The sequence below is a fragment of the Alosa sapidissima genome, chromosome 18 (genome assembly GCF_018492685.1).
Source record: "Alosa sapidissima isolate fAloSap1 chromosome 18, fAloSap1.pri, whole genome shotgun sequence".
Classification (NCBI taxonomy): Eukaryota; Metazoa; Chordata; class Actinopteri; order Clupeiformes; family Clupeidae; genus Alosa; species Alosa sapidissima.
The window spans coordinates 28268280-28290779 of NC_055974.1; the positions used below are offsets into that span (position 1 = coordinate 28268280).

Here is a 22500-nt window from a genome sequence, read left to right on the forward strand (position 1 = left end):
GCTCTGCTATGGTCCTTCAGGTTTCCTTATCCATATATTTTCTAACTGTACATGTTACCTAGATTTCATTATAGGCCTAATGTCGGTTTGCATGTAGATGATTATTTGTAGACCAAGCATTTCTTATAACCTAGCTTTCAACTCTCAAGCAAAGCAGAATAAAAATGTTTTTTTTTTTTTTTTTCTTGTTGGTAAGATATGTCACTTCCCTAAATGTATATTGAGAAATAAAATGACCTTTTCTGGCCAGAAGTCACCAATTCATTTTACATTCACATTTCTCATTACCAGACACATGGACCTTAGAGAACATGTAGCACACATCACATTCCATGTCTTACATTCTGTGCTTTTATTTGGACATAATTTAAAAATAAAAAACATCTTAATCATGGCAATCAAGTTGTGCACGATCGGCTGTGCTAGTGCAAGCAAAACTCCTGCCTCAGTGATTACATACGTATTGCCTCTGCCCTGTTGTCTCTAGACGGTTTCCTAGCTCTCTTATACGCACTCGCCACACTGTGTTATAGAATATAGTGTCCATGTTTTCGTATACGTATTCGCCACACTGTGTTATAGAATATAGTGTCCATGTTTTCGTATACGTATTCGCCACACTGTGTTATAGAATATAGTGTCTATGTTTTCGTATACGTATTCGCCACACTGCATTATAGAATTTATGCTTTCTTATACGTATACTTAGTTTTCAAACATGGCCAACATTCTTACCTGCCACACTGCATTCAAGAGTATGGCCTCTTTTCTTTTCTATGGCCCCTTTCTTATACTTCCCACACTGTGTTCAAAGGTATAGTGTCTATGGTTTGTTATACTTACTTGCCACACTGTGTTCAAGGGTATAGTGTCTACACTGTGTGAGTGTGCTAGCGTTGTTTGAGTCTTCCGCATTTAGTTAAATTCTTGCCACACTGAGTGCAGGTGTATGGCTTCTCTCCTGTGTCTACGTACAGTTGTGTCTTCAGAGGCGATAAAGACGTGAATGTCCAGAAACTCTGTTTTTTACTGACCACTGGATGAGAGAGAGGTCTGTGAGTGTAGTGGTATGGTGTCTCTCCTGTGTATATGTTCTGCTGCTTTTGAGATCTTGCCCCTCAGGAAAACTCTTGCCACGCTGCATGCAGTGGTACAGTCTCTCCCCTGTGTAAATGCACTGGTGTCATTTGAAATTTTGCCCCTCAGTGAAACTCTTGCCACACTGAGAACAGTGATGCGGCCTCTCTCCTGAGAGAATGCTGGTGTATTTTGAGACATCCCATTTCAGTGAAACTCTTACCACACTGGGTGCAGGTGTATGGCCTCTGTCCAGTGTGTATGTACAGGTGTCTTTTGAAGATATCCCCCTACAGTGAAACTCTTACCACACTGGGTGCAGGTGTATCGCCTCTGACCTGTGTGTATGTACAGGTGTATCTTCAGAGCTGATAGTTCACACAGTTTGGAAGCTATCTGGCTAGATCTTAAATTGGCAATGGAAATTAAAGCAGGCAACCTATGATTTTATTTACATTATGCCTAGATTATGTACAAACTGGCTGTATTGCTGGTAAATAAATGAGAATGAACAGCAGCTCGTCTCTTGTCTTCACTTACAATGCCTGAACTGAATTCTTTACTCCCGACAATAACAATGCTATCAGTCTAAAAGTGTTCCAGCTAGTTTCACATTCCTCTGATCATCATGCAGAAGCCCAGTGTCCAATCCCAGTGTCCAGTCCTAGAGAGCCCGAGCCCAGTGTCCAATCCCAGTGTCCAATCCCAGAGAGCCCGAGCCCATTGTCCAATCCCAGAGAGCCCCAGTAAAAATGTAAATGTATTACTAGGAGATTTCAAGCTCCAGACACCCCCTCCACCCAGATACCCCCCCCTTCAGACACCCCCTCCACCAAGATACCCCCCCCCCCTTCAGACACCCCCTCCATCCAGACACCCCCTCCACCCAGATACCCCCCCCCCCCCTTCAGACACCCCCTCCATCCAGACAACCCCTCCAGACAGTTTGTTGTTCAGTGGGGCCCAACTTGGCCTGATTCCTATGCCCGGGGGAAAATCCAGGGCTGCTGATTCCTATGTCGGGGGGAAATCGTGAGGGGCATCATGGTGGTTAGCACATTATTAGCAGATCTGTGGGAAGTGTGAGTGAGGGGCATTGTGGTGGTTAGCGCATTATTAGCATTATTAGGAATTCTCCTGATTCTCCCGATTACCACTTCGCTACTGATAACTCTAAATGGACCATAATAGTGAGCGAACCTGAGGACGGTGTATGCGAAACACGTTGTTCGCTCTGAATAAAATCGAGTAAAAGTCAACAGTGTGCGGTAGAGCAATCTTATTTTTGCTATTGAAGTATGTTCCTGCAATCTACCTGCACCTAACCAGGCTGTGCGTAGATCTTGGTTTCATTTGGCCCATAATAGTGTTAAATAAAGTGAAATAGGTTAAATAAACTATGCAGTTTTGACAATTTCTTCGCTGTTTTCTTGATTTTTGCTCGCAGAGCTCCCCCTACAGCTTCAGAGTATATATTTTATGAACTCCTCGCTCGGTCAGTCTGCGGTTTCCTCTTCCCCTGTTCCTCTGTCAACGGTTTACTCGCTTCCTGCTTCTTTTCGCTGGCTCTGCGAGACTTTCTGTCTCTGAGGCCGTCGACCCGCCGGCCCAAAGTTGCAAGGGTGTTTTTACCGCTCACAGGCGCTAGGGGGAAGCGAGACGGCCACCATTCAACCCGAAAAAAGTCATATAACCATTCCAATGACTCTGAAGCTGTTCAGTTAAGGTAAATTAAGCTAAAAAAAAACGGCATAGTTCGCCTTTAACAGAATCATCTTCGCTACTCACAGAGTCAAGGTTTAGTTGTACGCGGATCAGTCAGTTATGTGAGAACTGCAGGGCAGTCTATGCACTACGTTTGACCTGGAGAGGGTTGTAGGAGTACTTGCAACTTCCATTTTTATGGAGACTCATAAATGTCTTTCAACATCAACGCAGTGCGTGAAGGGAAGCACTGTAGGCTGTTCAAATGAGTGTTTGCATTCCTCTCTCTCTCTCTCTCTCTCTCTCTCTCTCTCTCTTTCTCTCTCTTTCTCCATCCCTCTCTCCCCCCTTCTCTCTACATGTGTGTGTGTTTATCTGTTCTTCCCTACTCCTTGAGATTCCACTCCCTCTCTCCTCCCTCTACCTCTCTCTCTCTCTCACTCCCTCTTTCTGTCTTTCTCCATCCCTCTCTCCCCCCCTCTCTCTACATGTGTGTGTTTATCTGTTTTTCTCTACTCCTTGAGATTCCACTCCCTCTCTCCTCCCTCTACCTCTCTCTCTCTCTCTTTCTCACTCCCTCTTTCTGTCTTTCTCTAGCTCTCTCTCTCTGCCTCTCTCTACATGTGTGTGTTTATCTGTTTTTCTCTACTCCTTTAGATTCCACTCCCCTCCTCCCTCTCTCTCTCCCTCTCCTCTCTCCTAAATTCCTCCACAGCCTTGTGTTTAATCCTATGCTTTGGCTCAAGTCCCTCTTTCTCTCTCTCCCACCCGTTCTCTTTATCCCTCTCTCTCCCACCCTTCCCCCCCACCTCTCGCTATATCTCCATCTCACCCTCCTACTCCCTCTCTACACACACACACACACATACAGACACACACATACACACACACACACTCCCCCTTTGGTGAGTGTGTACACATTCATGCACATGTTTATACATGTACATTAACATTTATTATACTCATGGCCTGACTGGGTGTATGTGCTTAGGTGTGCACTAGCTGTAATTTATGTGTGTGTGTGTGTGTGTGTGTGTGTGTGTGTGTGTGTGTGTGTGTATGTGTGTGTGTGTGTGTGTGTGTGTGTGTGTGTGTGTCTATGTATGTGTGTGTGTGTGTGTGTGCAGTTATGATGTTTGTATGTGTAAGCATTACTTCTTACTACAGCAGCTGTTAAAACTGCAAAACATCAACACACTGATTAAGTGTGTGTGAGAGTGCATGTTTAGATGAGCATGTGTGTGTGTATGTCTTCTACAGGAACTGATACAGAGGAATGTGTGTGACAGTGTGTGATTTGTGTGTGTGCATTATTCACTGTGTGCACTACTCAAGGTGTGTGTGTGTGTGTGTGTGTCTGAGAGAGAGAGTGTGTGAGTATTCACTGTGTGCACTACTCATCGTGTGTGTGAGAGAGAGAGAGAGAGTGTGTGAGTATTCACTGTGTGCACTACTCATCGTGTGTGTGTGAGAGAGAGAGAGAGTGTGTGAGTATTCACTGTGTGCACTACTCATCGTGTGTGTGTGTGTGTTTTCCCTCAACAGAAGCTGCTGCAGCTGCAGAACTTCAACACCCTGATGGCCGTGGTGGGGGGTCTGAGCAACAGCTCTATCTCCAGGCTCAAGGACACACAGGCACACATCAGCAACGAAACCAACAAGGTGCTGGTGTGTGTGTGTGTGTGTGTGTGTGTTTGTGTGTGTGTGTGTGTGTGTGTTTAGAAGGCAGGTATCTTAATTCACATGTACATGTATATATATATTTTTTAATTATTATTTGTAACCACACTACCATGACATTTCAAAGTGTCATGTCTGTAGGAACATTGTGGGCCCTTTCTGAAACGTCTGGTCAGAGGCGCAACTTTTATAGACATTTAAGGCTTGTCCAGTCCACATTCAGTAATTTAATGGCTTGAGTTTGTAATCAAACGCTGGGTGCTGGGCGCAAAACAGTTGTTCTTAGGTTTCTTAATCAGTCATGGGTGTGTTTTGGGTGTAACATCCTTTAAACCAATGAGATAACAGCAAGCAGGGCAACTTTAAACAGCCCGTCTGTATTTTGACAGCCAACGCATCTGAAGGAATCTGCTAGCACATTTCCACTAGTAGGCTAGCCTAGAAATCTAGACACACCCTAGCGGCAGCAAATTACATTTGCTTCCAGGGCTTGTCTAGCAACTCTCCGTTGGCTTGTGAGCTCGAAAAATTAAACTTCTATCAGGCCAATCAAATCGTGTATAGATTGTTAGGTGGGCTTAACATAATGATTGATGGCAGAGTTGCAACGGTTTGGCTTGAATTCCCTGCTACTTGAAAACAAAGAAGATGGATGTTGCTTTTGGCTAACGGTGTGACACAAGTTAAGCTTGTTTTAAGTTGGCAAAAGTTTGAACTAGCCAACTAGCTCCGCTGGTGGGAAAACGCATGGGACTCAGCACTGTCCTATTGCGTGCAGAGAGAATTTGAAAGACAACCGATTATCCCGCCCCTCGGACTGAGCACTGCAAACGGTGAGTGCCCAGACCCTACATTTTAATGTGGGTCTGGCTTGTCAGGCTACTAGTAGGCTACTTGCGTTACTAAAACCTGTGTCTGACTAGCATAGTATAGCCTACATGCATTCTGCACTCGCCTATTATTTGAACTCACAGGCAAAGTGAAACTAACTTCACTGTGGTCTTATTAGTCAACGGCAAAACAGTTCTACACAGTTATTTACTTTCACTATTGACTGACAAGGGGTTACAATCAAAAACGTAGCCTGAAAAAGCAACGCTTACCCCAATAATGTTCGAATGACTGAATAAAAATCCTAAGGATATTTGTCCTGCAGAGGAGTTGTTTGGGACTGCTTACATCTCGTGACAGCGCGTCTGCAGCTGTGCTTTATATCCCTTTACTATAGACCAGGTTTTTCTTGGTCAGTGGTGTAATGACTGTTAGAGGGTGTAAGATAGCGATTTTTGGATCATACGCCAGACCACACCTTATGTTGCTAATTGCCACACCCCTGGGGGGAAGGTTTAGTAAAAGTGGAGTGCATGGCGGAAAATTCATCACTGACAGGGTGTACGATATGAATAAGACTTGTGCCGCACTTTCCCCCATGTTGCGCCGGGTGCATGATATCAACAATAATAAAATCTATCATCACTTGCGATGTAGTGACTGATCGATCTGTCAATTAATCGATTGTTTGATGATCTAAACAGTTATTTGTTCAATGTGTTATGCAATCTATTGTGTCAGTCAATGTCCTATTCCACCAATCAATCAGTCAATCAATCAATCACTCAGTTAGCCAATCATTTCAGCCCATAATCTTGTTCTTTTTTTCTCTGTGTTCCTCAGATCTTTAACAGTCTGATCGAGCTGGTGTCCTCGTGTGGGAACTACAGCCAGTACCGTAGGCGGTTCTCCGACTGTTCTGGTTTCCGGTTCCCCATCCTGGGCGTGCACCTGAAGGACCTGATTGCGGTGCACGTGGCGCTGCCGGACTGGGCTGACCGGGAGAAGACCCGGGTCAACCTGACCAAGACCCAGCAGCTGTACAGCATCCTACAGGAGCTGGCACTCGTCCAGACCACGCCGCCCACCATGGAGGCCAACACAGACCTGCTCAACCTGCTCACGGTCAGTACTGATACACATCTACTCAACCTGCTCACGGTCAGTACTGACACATCTACTCACCTGTTCACGGTCAGTACTGATACACATCTACTCAACGTGCTCACGGTCAGTACTGACACATCTACTCACCTGTTCACGGTCAGTACTGATACACATCTACTCAACCTGCTCACGGTCAGTACTGATATATCTACTCACCTGCTCGCGGTCAGTACTGATACATCTACTCACCTTCTCGCGGTCAGTACTGATACATCTACTCACCTGCTCATGGTCAGTACTGATACACATCTGCTCAACCTGCTCACGGTCAGTACTGATACACATCTACTCAACCTGCTCACGGTCAGTACTGATACATCTACTCACCTGCTCATGGTCAGTACTGATACACATCTACTCAACCTGCTCACGGTCAGTAATGATACACATCTACTCAACCTGCTCACGGTCAGTACTGACACATCTACTCACCTGCTCACGGTCAGTACTGATACACATCTACTCAACCTGCTCACGGTCAGTACTGATACATCTACTCACCTGCTCACGGTCAGTGCTGATACACATCTAATCAACCTGCTCACGGTCAGTACTGATACACATCTAATCAACCTACTCACGGTCAGTACTGATACATCTACTCACCTGCTCACGGTCAGTACTGATACACATCTACTCAACCTGCTCACCTGCTCAGTACTGATACATCTACTCACCTGCTCACGGTCAGTACCTAGACACATCTACTCAACCTGCTCACGGTCAGTACTGACACATCTACTCACCTGCTCACGGTCAGTACTGATACATCTACTCACCTGCTCACGGTCAGTACTGATACACATCCAATCGACCTGCTCACCGTCAGTACTGATACACATCTACTCAACCTGCTCACGGTCAGTACTGATACATCTACTCACCTGCTCACAGTCAGTACTGATACACATCTAATCAACCTGCTCACCGTCAGTACTGATACACATCTACTCAACCTGCTCACGGTCAGTACTGATACATCTACTCACCTGCTCAGTACTGATACATCTACTCACCTGCTGATACATCTACTCACCTGCTCACGGTCAGTACTGATACACATCTAATCAACCTGCTCACCGTCAGTACTGATACACATCTACTCAACCTGCTCACGGTCAGTACTGATACATCTACTCACCTGCTCAGTACTGATACATCTACTCACCTGCTGATACATCTACTCACCTGATCACGGTCAGTACTGATACACATCTAATCAACCTGCTCACCGTCAGTACTGATACACATCTACTCAACCTGCTCATGGTCAGTACTGATACATCTACTCACCTGCTCAGTACTGATACATCTACTCACCTGCTCACGGTCAGTACCTAGACACATCTACTCAACCTGCACACGGTCAGTACTGATACATCTACTCAACCTGCTCACAGTCAGTACTGATACATCTACTCACCTGCTCACGGTCAGTACCTAGACACATCTACTCAACCTGCTCACTGTCAATACTGATACACATGTACTCATCCTGCTCACGCTCAGTACTGATACATCTACTCACCTGCTCACTGTCAGTACTGATACATCTACTAACCAGCTCACGGTCAGTACTGATACACATGTACCAGGGTTTCCGTTGTCCGGTAATTACCGGACATTGGCCGGAAAAAAAAATGAAATGTCCGACAAAATGAAATCTCTCCGGTCAAATTGTCCGATTGAAATTGGCTAATAATCCCGTCCCCTAACGCAATCTGAATTTGAGAATAAGCCTTAGCCTAATATGTAAGCCTATATTATACGTCCTCTGGCTATGTTTTTAAAGGAACAGGCTCTACCGTTTGAAAAGTAGGCTATTAAACAACACGCATAGCCTATGCTGCATTTCAAATAGGAAGTGCACGCTTAAAACGTCCATGTTAAACAACGAACAAACGAGTGAGGCGGTTCAAACATGGCCAGGCCCAGGCAGACTAGCCTTAAAAGTTTTTTCAGAGGCCAGACACGATGGATGATGATAAATTGGTAACGTCTGAAGCCTGTCCGGTCAACTCCACCACCCACAGATAAAAAGCAGAAGTGTCGGGCGTAGGCCTATCTGTCGGAATCAGTGACATTGGAAGTGGAGTTGTGGGGGTGCGGCCACTCCAAGACACTGTCATTCTCTGTGTACACTGGACATGCAACTGTGTTCTTTACCCAAAGCATACAGTAGGCCTATGCTTTCTCTGTCTATAATCTGCAGGGTTAGGACCTCCTTGACGAGGAGATCGCAGGTCCGCTGATAATTTCCGGCACAATTAAACTGTATCATTGAACCGAAAGAAAAAAAAACTAAACATTTCCCAGAATAAGCAACATTTCTTAATTTATTGTTATCAAATAAAGAGGCATAGCTTAGGGCAGGGGTTCCCAAACTTTTCCACGACAAGGCCCCCCAAATACCACTTGGTTCTGGCCAAGGACCCCCGTGATGTGTTATTAAACCCATTGAGAATGCTACGGCAAATGTAAAAATACATTAAGCTAATCCTAATAATTATTTTAGCCACAAACACTTCGCGGTGGAGCATACAGTGTGTAAAAATTGTATTTGGGGCTTTCTGCTATATGAGAGCTATCACTCTACTTTTATTCCCAGTCATTATCATGGAAAATATAATGTTCAGATATGCGACACATTATTAATGGCATTGTATAACAACCCTCATAGTAATAGGTATATTTTTAAATTTTCAAATGTATTTCTTTGTTGCTTTTATTTTTCCTTCCAACTTGCTGAGGCCCCCCTGGCACCCCCTCGCGGCCCCCACTTTGAAAACCACTGGCTTAGGGGGTAGTGGTGTGAGCACTCATTCTTGTGTGTGCACATCTGTGCAAGTTAAACAGTCACCACTGGAGATAACGTGGGTAGCAGCAACAAACAACGTAGCCTTTTTAAAACAACGAACGAAGCGGACTTTTGCTGTCCATGAAAACATAGATACTGGCTAGATCTTGTTAGGCATGTTTAAGTTAGGCTAATGAACACGTTGCATTCTATACAGCCTGATTATGTCATTCTTTAAGCTACATAGCCTGTCTCCAGTTTTCCTCAATTTGACTAATTAAGAAGCGATAATAGGATATTTGACCAGCATATCATCAAAATGTCCGGAAAAAGAAACCTCTACCGGTCACTTTGACCGGCACCATTTTTTTCTAGCGGAAACTCTGACGTACTCATCCTGCTCACGCTCAGTACTGATACATCTACTCACCTGCTCACTGTCAGTACTGATACACATCTAATCAAACCTGCTCATGGTCAGTACTGATACACATCTAATCAAACCTGCTCACTGTCAGTACTGATGCACATGTACTCAACCTGCTCACGGTCAGTAACATTGTCCCATTGATATTGAACAACAAATCTTTATCTGAGGAACTTTCATCATCACTGGACAATGTGTTGCAATTATCCAACCAGAACAGATCCAATCCGACCGTGTGACCGTGACCGAGGCTCTCCTCTCCCTTATCAGTAGCAGGAGCAGGGAGGGACCGAGGCTCTCCTCTCCCTTATCAGTAGCAGGAGCGGTGAGGGACAGGGTGGAGGCTGAGGTCTCAGTGGAGTCAGACCAGAAATAGTCATGGATGTGTCCGTCTCTGTGTGAATGTGTGTGTGTGTGTATGTGTGTGTGTGTGTGTGGGAGCCTGAGAGGACAGTGGAATATTCCAGAATAACATTGAGGTGGGGGTAAACAGTAGATATGTGACATTCCTTGTGTGTGTGTGTGTGTGTGTGTGTGTGTGTGTGTGTGTGTGTGTGTGTGTGTGTGTGTGTTATTTGGTATGGAATTGTGCCCATGTTGACATGCATAACACACCCTGCTCACCTTGCTGGGAACAGGAATGTAGATGATATCACACTACAGACATCGGACAGGGAGGAGGAGTGCAAAAGAAAACACACACACACATGCACCGTTCATTGTCCATGTGTGTGTGTGTGTGTGTGTGTGTGTGTGTGTGTGAGAGTGGGAGAGAGAGAGAGAGAAATACCAGCTCTGTGACAGGTCGTTAGCTGAAGCAACATAAAGTCATGTGGATCAAAACTGTTAACAAGACCAAAGGCCGAACAAAGAGCAGATTGTAGCAGCCAGTGGGAAACAGCTGGATTTTGAATGGTGTGTTCAGATTTTTACACACACACACACACACACACACACACACACACACACACACACACACACACATGGACAATTACTCCCGATTACAGTGGGAAACAGCTGGATTTAGGATGGTGTGTTTTCACATGAACACAAACACACATACACACATACACACACACACACACACACACACACACACACACACACACACACATGAACACAGACACACTCACACATATACACACATACACACGGACACTCCCAATTACAATTGGAAAGAGATGGGTTTAGGATAGTGTGTTCAAATGTCAGTAATTAGAACAAATATGAAGAGTGCCTTCTGTTTAATTAAGTATGTGAGTATAATGCTATCACTTTTTGTTTTATAATATTCTGATTGTGATAAGCACGTTTTGTTTTATAATATTCTTATTCTGATAAGAACTTTTTGTTTTATAATATTCTGATTGGGCGGTGGTAGCATAGTGGTGAAGGAGCTGGGCTAGGAGGCAGTGGCCAGAAGGTGAGGGTTCAATTCCACTGCCACTGTAGTGCTCTAATTGAGGGTTCAATTCCAATGACACTGTAGTGCTCTGATTGAGGGTTCAATTCCAGTGACACTGTAGTGCTCTTATTGAGGGTTCAATTCCACTAGATGTAATGTGTGTGTATGGATGTGATGTGTGTGTGTGTGGATGTGATGTGTGTGTGTGTGTGTGTGTGTGTGTGTGTGTGTGTGTGTGGATGTGATGTGTTTATTAAGGCATTTCATGGCTAATAGGAAAGCTAAATTAAACAAATTCAAAGTTTACCCAGAAGGAAACTCTGAATGATTTAGGCCCACATCTTTAGTAGGCAGCAGCGCTGGGTTTGGAAATTTGGAAACATTGGGGAGATATTTTCAGAATTAGATGAGACAGCTCTTTGCCCAGGCCAGATCATTAATTTCAGGGGAGTTTACACCTACGCATTTCAACTCAGTTTGATCCCAATCTTCTTCACTCTTTGAATGTGTGTGTGTGTGTGTGTGTGTGTGTGTGTGTGTGTGCGTGTGCGTGTATGTATATTTGTTGGCTTGCATGTGTGTGTGTGTGCACGTGTGTCTGTGGGTGTTTGTGTGTGCATGTGCTTGTGTGTGTGTGTGTGTGTGTGGGGGGGGGGGGGGGTGTATGTGCTTAAATGTATGTGTGTGTGTGTGTGTGTGTGTGTGTGTGTCTGTCTCTACTAGTGTTAAAAGCTTTAGGTGTAGCTGCGTCTTGTCTTTGTGTGAGTAATTAGACTCACATGATGAGCTGTTTTGGGTGACGGGGTCATTAGTTCTCAGAGCTCCACTCTCGCTCCACATTAATTAACACCATCTCCCTCTCCAGGGGCCTCATGTACAAAGACTTGCGTGGAATTCCTATCAAAACATTGCATACGCGAATACCTGGAAAGTAACACACGCACAAAAAAAATTCAAGATGTATGAAACTATGTGTACGCAGCAATCCATGCAATATTTCTTTGTACATCCCAATTAACATGAAATTAAGTGCACATGCACAAGCATTACACTCCACCCTCTCAAAACGACAAAATGGCCAATCCCGCATTATTAATAAGAATGAAAACTCATTTGTGGATCCATCCGTACTCGAACCTGTTCCAAAATGAAATAATAATTTAAATCATCAAATTTAAAAAAAAAAGTTTATTTCCAGCGAATGCAAGGTAGAAGTGCTCTTATCCGACAAAATGACAAGAATCTTATGTCTTTATCATCTGTAATTAATAACAAAAGTTGATCCAGGACACCTCACCACAACATTACGATTTCTGGATCATATTACTACAATATGCACAAGTGTGATAACATTAATGTGAATGCTTACTCGAGGAAAGTCAAAGGATCCTATGCAGTCAATCACACTAAGGGAAATAGCTTCAATTTGCGCTTATTAGTCAGGCTATAGCCATTCACTTGGATGATCCTTTTATTAAAAAAAAAGAGATAAATAGTGAAAACACCCGGCAAATGTTCAGTGCATGGGAAAATGTGTGAAGCCGACTTCATTCAACACAGGTTTCGAGGAAAGCTTTGATAAGCCAGTCATCTAGAATTGTTGTAGATAGGCGCTGTCTCTAAATAGGTTTAATTTCCTTTTAATTCTTTATATCCTCTGATAAAACAGTTGTCATTATAGATGTAGATGTTTAGCTTAGTAGTATTTGCACATGTTGCATGCCTATTTATCTAGAAACTTAGGCTTACTTCAAAGTGTTATCATTTTTAATAGGCCACATTTCACAATATGCTGTGCAAATAAAGGCCTAGACTTGTGATCAACTAATGTTGTTGCGCTGCATTGCCTTTAAGTGTAGTCAACTGACAATACACAGTGGAAATGTGCGTACGCCACACATATAGTTGCCATGGAGAAACCCAGGAGGAACGCACATTCTCACGCTTATTTATTCTTGATACATCCGACCGTTAGCGTGAAAGATGGCGTACGCAACATTTTACGCAAGCTTTGTACGTGAGGCCCCAGGTGAGCATGAGCATAATCGTCTGGAATATTACGCTTTGGTCCGAACCCTTTGTTGCTTTCTGTCTCGACTGTGCAGAACACCAGATATTGTATTGAGTGCACACACAGACTGAATAGGGGACCGTGTGGCGTGCACACACAGACTTAATAGGGGACCGTATGGCGTGCACACACAGACTGTATAGGGGACCGTGTGGCGTCCTTTCCGGATCCCACCCCGATTCTCTCTCCCACTCACTTCCTGTCATTCTCCACTATCCTATCTGATTAAAGGCATAAAAAATAAAAAATAAAAAATAAAGGACTGTTATGTAGCAGACGCTTCCATCCAAAGCGGCTCGCAACAGCGGATTTAAGAAATGAATCCAGGTCAACTGATGGTCAGGCAGTGACGTTGCCATGACCCGCGGAATTTAGTGGATATGACACAGGACACCAAACTGAGGTGGTAAGTGTATTGGGTATTTGACTGTTTGGCTAAGGGCAGGGAACAAATCTGCAGCAGTGGGCTGGTGTTCTGCAGGGTTAAAGGCATGGTTTATGATTGTAGTACAACGGCTCAGTACAAATCTATGCTATCTGTTACTTTTTGTTGTTGTGGTGGTAATCCATCGTACTGGGATTTCCCCTGACAAGATTTAGAGCTTCACAAGAAATGCTATCGGGTCCCCAGCTCACAGGATTACAGTGGACAAACGGGAGGGATATCAATCGCCAAACTGCTCCTCTCTTGAGATGGACATGACATCTTTTACTGTTTTTATTGTTTTTTTTCCCTCTAACACTTTAACACTGCGATGAAATGTGTTACTCTCAGCCCTGTGATGGAAGTGCTACCCTTGGATAGAACTGGATAGAACTGGCAGATACATATCAGCTGCTGGAGCAGCACTGACTTCCTCTAGCAGTAACGCATGCACCGTGTCTGATATATGCACACACATTGCTTACAATAACACAAGCACCATATTTAGTACTATCATGAACTGCCCTCCCACTTAGGTGAACATGATCAACACTATCTATAGCTTCCACTCGATCACATACACTCTTAATGGAAAACTGGACTTTTGAAATTGAACATAGCTCCACATATTGAACATAGCTCTACATATTGAACATAGGGCCTCCACATATTGAACATAGCTCCACATATTGAACATAGCTCCACATATGGAACATAGCTCCACATATTGAACATAGCTCCACATATTGAACATAGGGCCTCCACATATTGAACATAGCTCTACATATTGAACATAGCTCCACATATTGAACATTGCTCCACATATTGAACATAGGGCCTCCAAATATTGAACATGATAGATAGATAGATAGATAGATAGATACTTTATTGATCCTCAAGGGGAAATTCAAGGGATTCTGTGGTGCGGTTCCATTGCATAGCTCCACATATTGAACATAGGGCCTCCACACATTGAACATAGCTCCACATATTGAACATAGGGCCTCCACACATTGAACATAGCTCCACATATTGAACATAGGGCCTCCACACATTGAACATAGCTCCACATATTGAACATAGGGCCTCCACACATTGAACATAGCTCCACATATTGAACATAGGGCCTCCACACTTTGAACATAGCTCCACATATTGAACATAGCTCCACATATTGAACATAGAGCCTCCACATATTAAACATAGGGCCTCCACATATTGAACATAGGGCCTCCAAATATTGAACATAGCTCCACATATTGGCACGGGCATGACTGTAGCGTTCTCCTCTTTTGATGTTCCATTGCATTAGACTCCATTGTTTTCAATACAACCCCGCACAGCACCGCAGAATCCCTTTGCTGCGTAGATTGCGAATCAGTTCTATTTTTGTCGACGCCACTCAATTAAATCCATTGTTAATCGAATGCTTGTCAGTTGAACATTTCCCATGTCAGCGCCTAATATGCAGAGTGCTTGAAGGCTTTAACTTTAAAAATGGCAACTTAAGTGTCAGTTCTATCGAAAGCATCAATAGGACGGTAATGGCTGTTCGGAGAGTCAGCTGGTATTTGGGTCAGAAATCCATCTATCTATATTGGGACAGTGTTTGCTTTTATACGTGGTTGTGTGAGTGTAGCTCCATATTGGGACTGTTTGCTTTTATACATGGTGGTGTGAGTGTAGCTCCATATTGGAACAGTGTTTGCTTTTATGAATGTGGTGGTGTGAGTGTAGCTCCATATTGGAACAGTGTTTGCTTTTATGAATGTGGTGGTGTGAGTGTAGCTCCATATTGGGACAGTGTTTGCTTTTATAGTGGTGTGAGTGTAACTCCATATTAGGACAGTGTTTGCTTTTATACATGTGGTTGTGTGAGTGTAGCTCCTCAATCTGATGTCCGTACGAAAACAACAGGACAGTGTTTGCTTTTATGAATGTGGTGGTGTGAGTGTGGCTCCTCAGCCTGATGTCCGTATGAAAAGAACTTCAGTAGAGCGCAGCAGATTTAAGCAGATACACATACAGTACTTACACACTCACTCACCAGTTTGTTTCTTAATCTTGGATGCATACATATTTGCCATACAGTATATTGTATTCCAAGCATTCTCAATGTAACTCTTATGTTTAAATGCTTATGTTTAAATGCTTTGGCAATGCAAAAATATTTGTCATGCTAATAAAGCACACTTGAATTGAATTGAATTGAATTGAATTGAATTGAACTGAATTGAGTGGACAGAGGCTTGGTTCTGAGCAGGGTCTGAACCAAGTTCTGAACCACTGTTCTACTGTTCCACTGTTCTTCTGTTCCATTGTTGGGTGGGGGCAGAACCGTGCTGGGCTGAACTTCAGTAGTCAGGGAGAGAGAGCTTGGAACACTCATTTCCTGGCGTCAGCCAAATCTTTTAACACCACACACCAGCGGTTTCCTGTTCGCTACTGTCACATTGTCTTTTTTATTCTGCTCTCTGTCTTTTTTCTCTTTTTCCCTCTCTCTCTCTCTCTCTCTCTCTCTCTCTCCCTCCCTCCCTTTCTCTTTCTCTCTCTCTATCTCATCCATCCAATATGATTTCACTTATGGTAGTGATATTCAAATAAGACATAAAATTGTGCCACTGGTATTAGTAGTAACACAAGCAATGCTTCTGCCTTTTAATACTCTGTTTGACTCTTTTAATGAGTACACCAGGGGGTTTGTATAAATGTTTAAAACATCATTCTCACTATGTGTGTGTGTGTGTGTCGTGTGCGTATGTGTGTGTGTGTGTGTGTGTGTATGTGTGTGTGTGTGTTGTTTTCGCAGGTGTCTCTTGACCAGTACCACACAGAGGAGGAGATCTACCAGATGTCTCTTCAGCGAGAGCCTCGTAAATGCTCGGTGAGTAGTCACACGCCAGCATTCACACTGCCCTGTTCATTACAGCATTCACACTGCCCTGTTTATAACATTAGAGCATTCACACTGCCCTGTTCATTAGAGCATTCACACTGCCCTGTTTATAACATTAGAGCATTCACACTGCCCTGTTCATTAGAGCATTCACACTGCCCTGTTTATAACATTAGAGCATTCACACTGCCCTGTTCATTACATTACAGTATTCACACTTCCCTGTTTATTACAGTATTCACACTGCCCTGTTTATAGCAGCATTTACACTGCCCTGTTTATTAGAGCATTCACACTGCCCTGTTCATTAGAGCATTCACACTGCCCTGTTTATAACAGCATTCACACTGCCCTGTTCATTAGAGCATTCACACTGCCCTGTTTATAACAGCATTCACACTGCCCTGTTTATAACAGCATTCACACTGCCCTGTTTATAACAGCATTCACACTGCCCTGTTTATTTCAGCCATCTGATTCTCATTCACACGTTTGATTTGCTTTGATTTATTCATTTTGTAAATTAGATTTTCCACTATTAAAGTTGAGCCCTGTGCAGCTCAATTCAAAGCCATCTCACCCATCTCTCCACAACCATAACAGTCCTGTGGTGCATTAAAAATGAAGAGTCAAATAAGTGATCAGTGTTTCTTGTAATTGGATGTGGGCAGAGAATCAGGGAGAGGGATATATTCATTGGTTTTTCATTGTTAGTTATGTTGTTACCCCGCTGCTCATCCAGCTACACTGGCTACCTATGGCGGCCCACATCAAATTCAAGGCTCTAACGCTTGCCTACAAAGTAGTCTCCGGTTCTGCTCCCGCCTACTTGAATGCCCTCATACAGACATACGCTACCTCCAGACCGCTGCGCTCCTCAGACGAACGACGTCTAGCTCTACCACCGGTACGCTCAGGCCAATCCAAACTTTTCTCATCTGTTGTTCCTTGTTGGTGGAACACACTGCCAGTTCCTACAAGAGCAGGGACATCTCTCTCCATTTTAAAAAAACTCCTGAAGACCCAGCTCTTTAGAGAACATCTCCTCTCATAGCACCACTTACAACAAGTCTTGCTTATCCTAGCACTTACCAGCCGTCTTGAACACGTAACTGTTAAAAACAGCACTCAATGATGTACTTATTCTTACTGTACTCTACCGTTTTTTAAATTGTCCCAAAATTGTTGAGAATTGCTTTAAAACTTAAACTGTTTACCATGTTGTTAGTCGCTTTGGCTAAAAATGCGTCAGCCAAATGTAATGTAATGATTGATTGATTGATTGATTGATTGATTGGTTCCAGAACTCCACTCCACAGACGCCAACCCCTGCGCCGAAGCCATCCATGATGGACGAGTGGGCGATGTCTGTGAAACCCAAGGCAGACCCTGCCATCATCACCAAACACATCGAGAAGATGGTTGAAGTGAGTCCCACTTCTTACAGACGTTTGGGTCGTGTTCAAAATCAAAGCTACTGTATAAACTTGGTTCTGTGCACTTAGCACGGCTGATTTCACTCATTCGCTGATCTACTAAATACATGTATGTGGTAGGACTTCACTTTCTGAGGCCTCTGTTTGTGATCGGTGAGTTCTATGAGAGATGCCATGAGTTCCCCAAATAGTAATAGACTAATGAGCCCTAATGTGAGTGATGGGTAAAGTGTGTAACGGGTAAAGTCTTACTAAGGCTAATGTAATAACTAGGAGAAGTCAATTTGTTAATTTAGTACCATAGGCCTTATGGGTTAGTCCCTGGGGACCTATTCCATTTAAAGTGGGGCCCTATGGGTTAGTCCCTGGGGACCTATTCCATTTAAAGTAGGGCCCTATGGGTTAGTCCCTGGGGACCTATTCCATGGATGTGGATTAATGACAAGCGTTGACAGATGATAGATAGATAGATACATAGATACATAGATAAATACATAGATACTACAGTTCCCAGCAGCACCGATCCTTCTCATCATCACCCTGGCTGGGGGTGTGTGAGTGGGGAGGGAAGTTATTTTGTTATATAAAGCTCCTAATAGCAGACCTGTTTGTGTGTGTGTGTGTGTGTGTGGTGCTCTTGTCGTTCCCTGCAGTCTGTGTTCAAGAACTTCGATACAGATGGAGATGGCTACATCTCCCAGGAGGAGTTTGAGATTATCAGGAACAATTTCCCTTACCTGAGCAAGTTTGGAGAGCTTGACAAAAACCAGTGAGTCACACAGCCCTGACCGCCTGTCTGTCTACCTGCCTTTCTGCCTGTCCGGCTGCTTTCTGTCTGTCTGTCTGTCTACCTGCCTTTCTGCCTGTCTTTCTGTCCGCCTGCATTTAGTCTGTCTGCGTTCTGTCTGTTTGTATGCCTGTCTGTTTGCCTACCTGTTGGTCTGAATTCAGTATGTGTTTGTCTGTCTCTTTGTCTGCCTGTCCCTCTGCCTGTCTGTCTCTCTGCCTGCCTGTCCCTCTGTCTGTCTGCCTGACTCTCTGCCTGTCTCTCTGTCTACCTGTATATCTGTCTGTCTGTCTGTCTGCCTGTCTCTCTGTCTACCTGTATGTCTGTCTGTCTGTATCTCTGTCTCTCTATCCGCTCAGTCCGTCTTTCTCCTCTGTGTGTAACCATGGAAACACATTTACTTTATTTGTGTGTTCTCTGTCTTTGTTTGTGTGTCTCTTCTCTGTTTGTTTGTGTGTGTGTGTGTGTGTGTGTGTGTGTGTGTGTGTGTGTACAGTATGTGTGTGTGTGTGTGTGTGTGTGTGTGTGTTACGCCATAAACACGGCACCAGACAGTGCCATGTCCTCTGCCTCTCTGATGTCAAATTCAAAGCCACTTCATGGGCATGACATTTGAAGTACACGTGTATCAAAGCTGCTGTAGAAGGATATCTAAATGTACTTAACACACTGAGGATATCTAAATGTACTTAACACACTGCAGTAGAAGGATATCTAAATGTACTTAACACACTCAGGATATCTAAATGTACTTAACACACTGAGGATATCTCAATGTACTTAACACACTCAGGGATATCTAAATGCACTTAACACACTGCAGTAGAAGGATATCTAAATGTACTTAACACACTCAGGATATCTAAATGTACTTAACACACTGAGGATATCTCAATGTACTTAACACACTCAGGATATCTAAATGCACTTAACACACTGCTGTGGAAGGATATCTAAATGTACTTAACACACTGCTGTGGAAGGATATCTAAATGTACTTAATACACTGCAGTGGAAGCATATCTAAATGTACTTAACACACTGCAGTGGAAGCATATCTAAATGTACTTAACACACTGCAGTGTGACATACTATACTATACTATACATACATAACGAGGACACAGTAGGGGGGACATTTCCTCTGTCTGTAAGTGGAGATGTTCTGATTATTCATTTCATTTATCCTTCCCTCCCTCCCTCTCTCTCTCTCTCTCTCTCTCTCTCTCTCTCTCTCCTCCCCTCTCCCTCCCTCTTTCTCTCTCTCTCTCCCTCCCTCTCCCCCCTCTCTCTCTCTCTCTCTCTCTCTCTCTCTCTCTCTCCTCCCCTCTCCCTCCCTCTTTCTCTCTCTCTCCCTCTTCTCTCTCTCTCTCTCTCTCTCTCTCTCTCTCTCTCTCTCTCTCTCTCTCTCTCTCTCTCTCTCTCTCTCCCTCCCTCCCTCTGTCCGTATGTCGGCTGCAGGGATGGAAAGATCAGCCGTGAAGAGATGATTGATTACTTCATGAAAGCCAGCTCTCTGCTCAACTGTAAGATGGGTTTCATCCACACCTTCACAGAGACCACCTACGTCAAGCCCACCTTCTGCGAGCACTGCGCCGGCTTTGTGAGTATCGGAGACACACCGTGCGTGTGTGTGTGTGTGTGTGTGTGTGTGTGTGTGTGTGTGTGTGAGCACTGTGCCAGGTTTGTGAGTATCGGAGACACGCCGTGTGTGTGTGTGTGTGTGTGTGTGTGTGTGTGTGTGTGAGCACTGTGCCAGGTTTGTGAGTATCAGAGACACACTGCCCCCTGCAGGTCATGTCTCTCTCTCTCTCTCTCTCTCTCTCTCTCTCTGAATGTGTTGGAAGCAGAAAAAAAGCATAAAGCATAAAGCTTTGAGCGACTTTGACGAGGGCCAAATTGTGCTGGCTAGACTACTGGGTCAGAGCATCTCCAAATCTGCAGCTCTCGTGGGGTGTTCCTGGTCTGCAGTGGTCAGTACCTCTCAAAAGAAGGAAAAGCGTCATCATGGGGGGCCAAGGCCCACTGATGCACGCGGGGGGCGAAGGCTGGTCCATGTGGTCTGACCCAACTATCAGGCGCGGATTAACACACAGGCTTTAAAGACGGCAGCCTAGGGGCCCCACCTGTGTGTGTGTGTGTGTGTAGATTAACGCACAGGCTTTAAAGGTGCCCTGCCACACAAAACCGTTACTTGTATTTTTTTTACAAGTTAGGTCCATATGTGTTTGTGCTATGTCGTGAATGTGAAAATGAACAGCTAACTCCTCTGTCAGCTCTAGCCACTGAAAAGAAATAAGCGGAGAAATCAGGCCAATTGCAAAAGCTCTTCAGATTGACGTGGAATTGATGAGCTCATTACTATTACTGTGCCAGGGCCCCGGATTGGTCATCAAAGAAATATTTTTTTATTTAAATGTACATCAGAGGATTAAAACAATTTAAAGGTGCCCTGCCACACAAAGCTGTTTTTACTTGTATAATTTGGAAATATGTTAGGTCCATGTGTGTTTGTGTTATGTCATGAATGTGAAACTATTGGAATATTAAACAGCTGATTGGGTAAAAATGGCAACGTTCATGAGATCAATTGGTTTTCAAAATGGTTTGTCACTCACCGGTAGGTAGGTCAGCTGCTGCAGTAAATAAAAAAAACGGAGCACAAAAAAGAAAAGCACAAAGACAAAGTGTGTGTGTGTGTGTGTGTGTGTGTACGTGTGTGTGTACGTGTGTGTGTGTACGTGTGTGTGTGTGTGTGTGTACGTGTGTGTGTGTGTGTACGTGTGTGTGTGTGTGTGTGTGTGTGTACGTGTGTGTGTATGTGTGTGTGTGTGTGTGTTAGTGTGTACGTGTGTGTGTGTGTGTGTGTTAGTGTGTGTGTGTGTGTGTGTGTACGTGTGTACGTGTGTGTGTACGTGTGTGTGTGTGTACGTGTGTGTACGTGTGTGTACTTAAAAGCACAAAGACAAAGGGAACAGTGTTTGTACTTCAAAGAAATTCCTAAGTTGACGGCATATTTCAGCATCTTTCAAGTCTGCCAGTGCCAAGTCTAAAGCAGCGCATGAGATAAAACAATGCCACATTACAGCTGTGCCCGCTGTGCCAGCGCTGGTGAGAACACGAGCCGTTGCCAACAACGGCAACAGCGTTCCTTTAGATTAGATTCAACTTCATTGTCATTGTGCATTCTGCTCATTCCGAGGAAGACTGGGACGTTAAGGGACCGACACCTCATGATACAGCCCGTTAAGGGACCACCTCGTGATGCAGCCCGAGCAGGATGTTCCACCTGCTAAAGAATCCCGTTTTCTCGTACATCAGGTGGATGGACGGGTGCGTGTGCATGGGGAACACATGGCACCAGGATGCATTATGGGAAGAAGGCAAACCAGATGAGGCATTGTGATGCTTTGGGCATTGTGATGCTTTGGGCAATGTTCTGCTGGGAAACCTTGGGGCCTGCCATTCATTTCTTTCAATTTCAATTTTTTTTATTGGAGGATAACCCCTTGAGATGGAACATTTTTTTTTTTTAGTTCTTATTTACAGTGATGGCCTGACAAGAAGCACAAGCTTCTTGAAAAGCACAAGCTTCTTGTAAAACATCTCGTTTTCAAGGGGGTCCTCAACATACAACAATAACACAAAAACCCACACAAACAAACACACACACACACACACACACACTAGAGCTCTTCCTCACTACCAACCACCCCAGCCTGTCACATCTCTAACAAAATGAGATTCATATAAACAGAACACAAAACATAATACACATGAGCAGGGGGGGCGGTCGCTC

The 22500-nt window shown here is 44.1% G+C and overlaps 1 protein-coding gene across 1 annotated transcript in view; it reads left to right on the forward strand.

The window, feature by feature from the left end:
- Positions 1-1705: 1705 nt before the first annotated feature.
- Positions 1706-22500, forward strand: part of LOC121689346 (RAS guanyl-releasing protein 2-like) — a 45867-nt gene continuing 25072 nt past the window's right edge. Inside the window, exons 1-7 of the mRNA XM_042069078.1 lie at positions 1706-1831; positions 4327-4443; positions 6136-6417; positions 16393-16467; positions 17784-17906; positions 18569-18684; positions 20163-20304. Of these exons, the coding sequence (XP_041925012.1) occupies positions 1706-1831; positions 4327-4443; positions 6136-6417; positions 16393-16467; positions 17784-17906; positions 18569-18684; positions 20163-20304 (981 nt within the window). The remainder of the gene's footprint in view (positions 1832-4326; positions 4444-6135; positions 6418-16392; positions 16468-17783; positions 17907-18568; positions 18685-20162; positions 20305-22500) is intronic.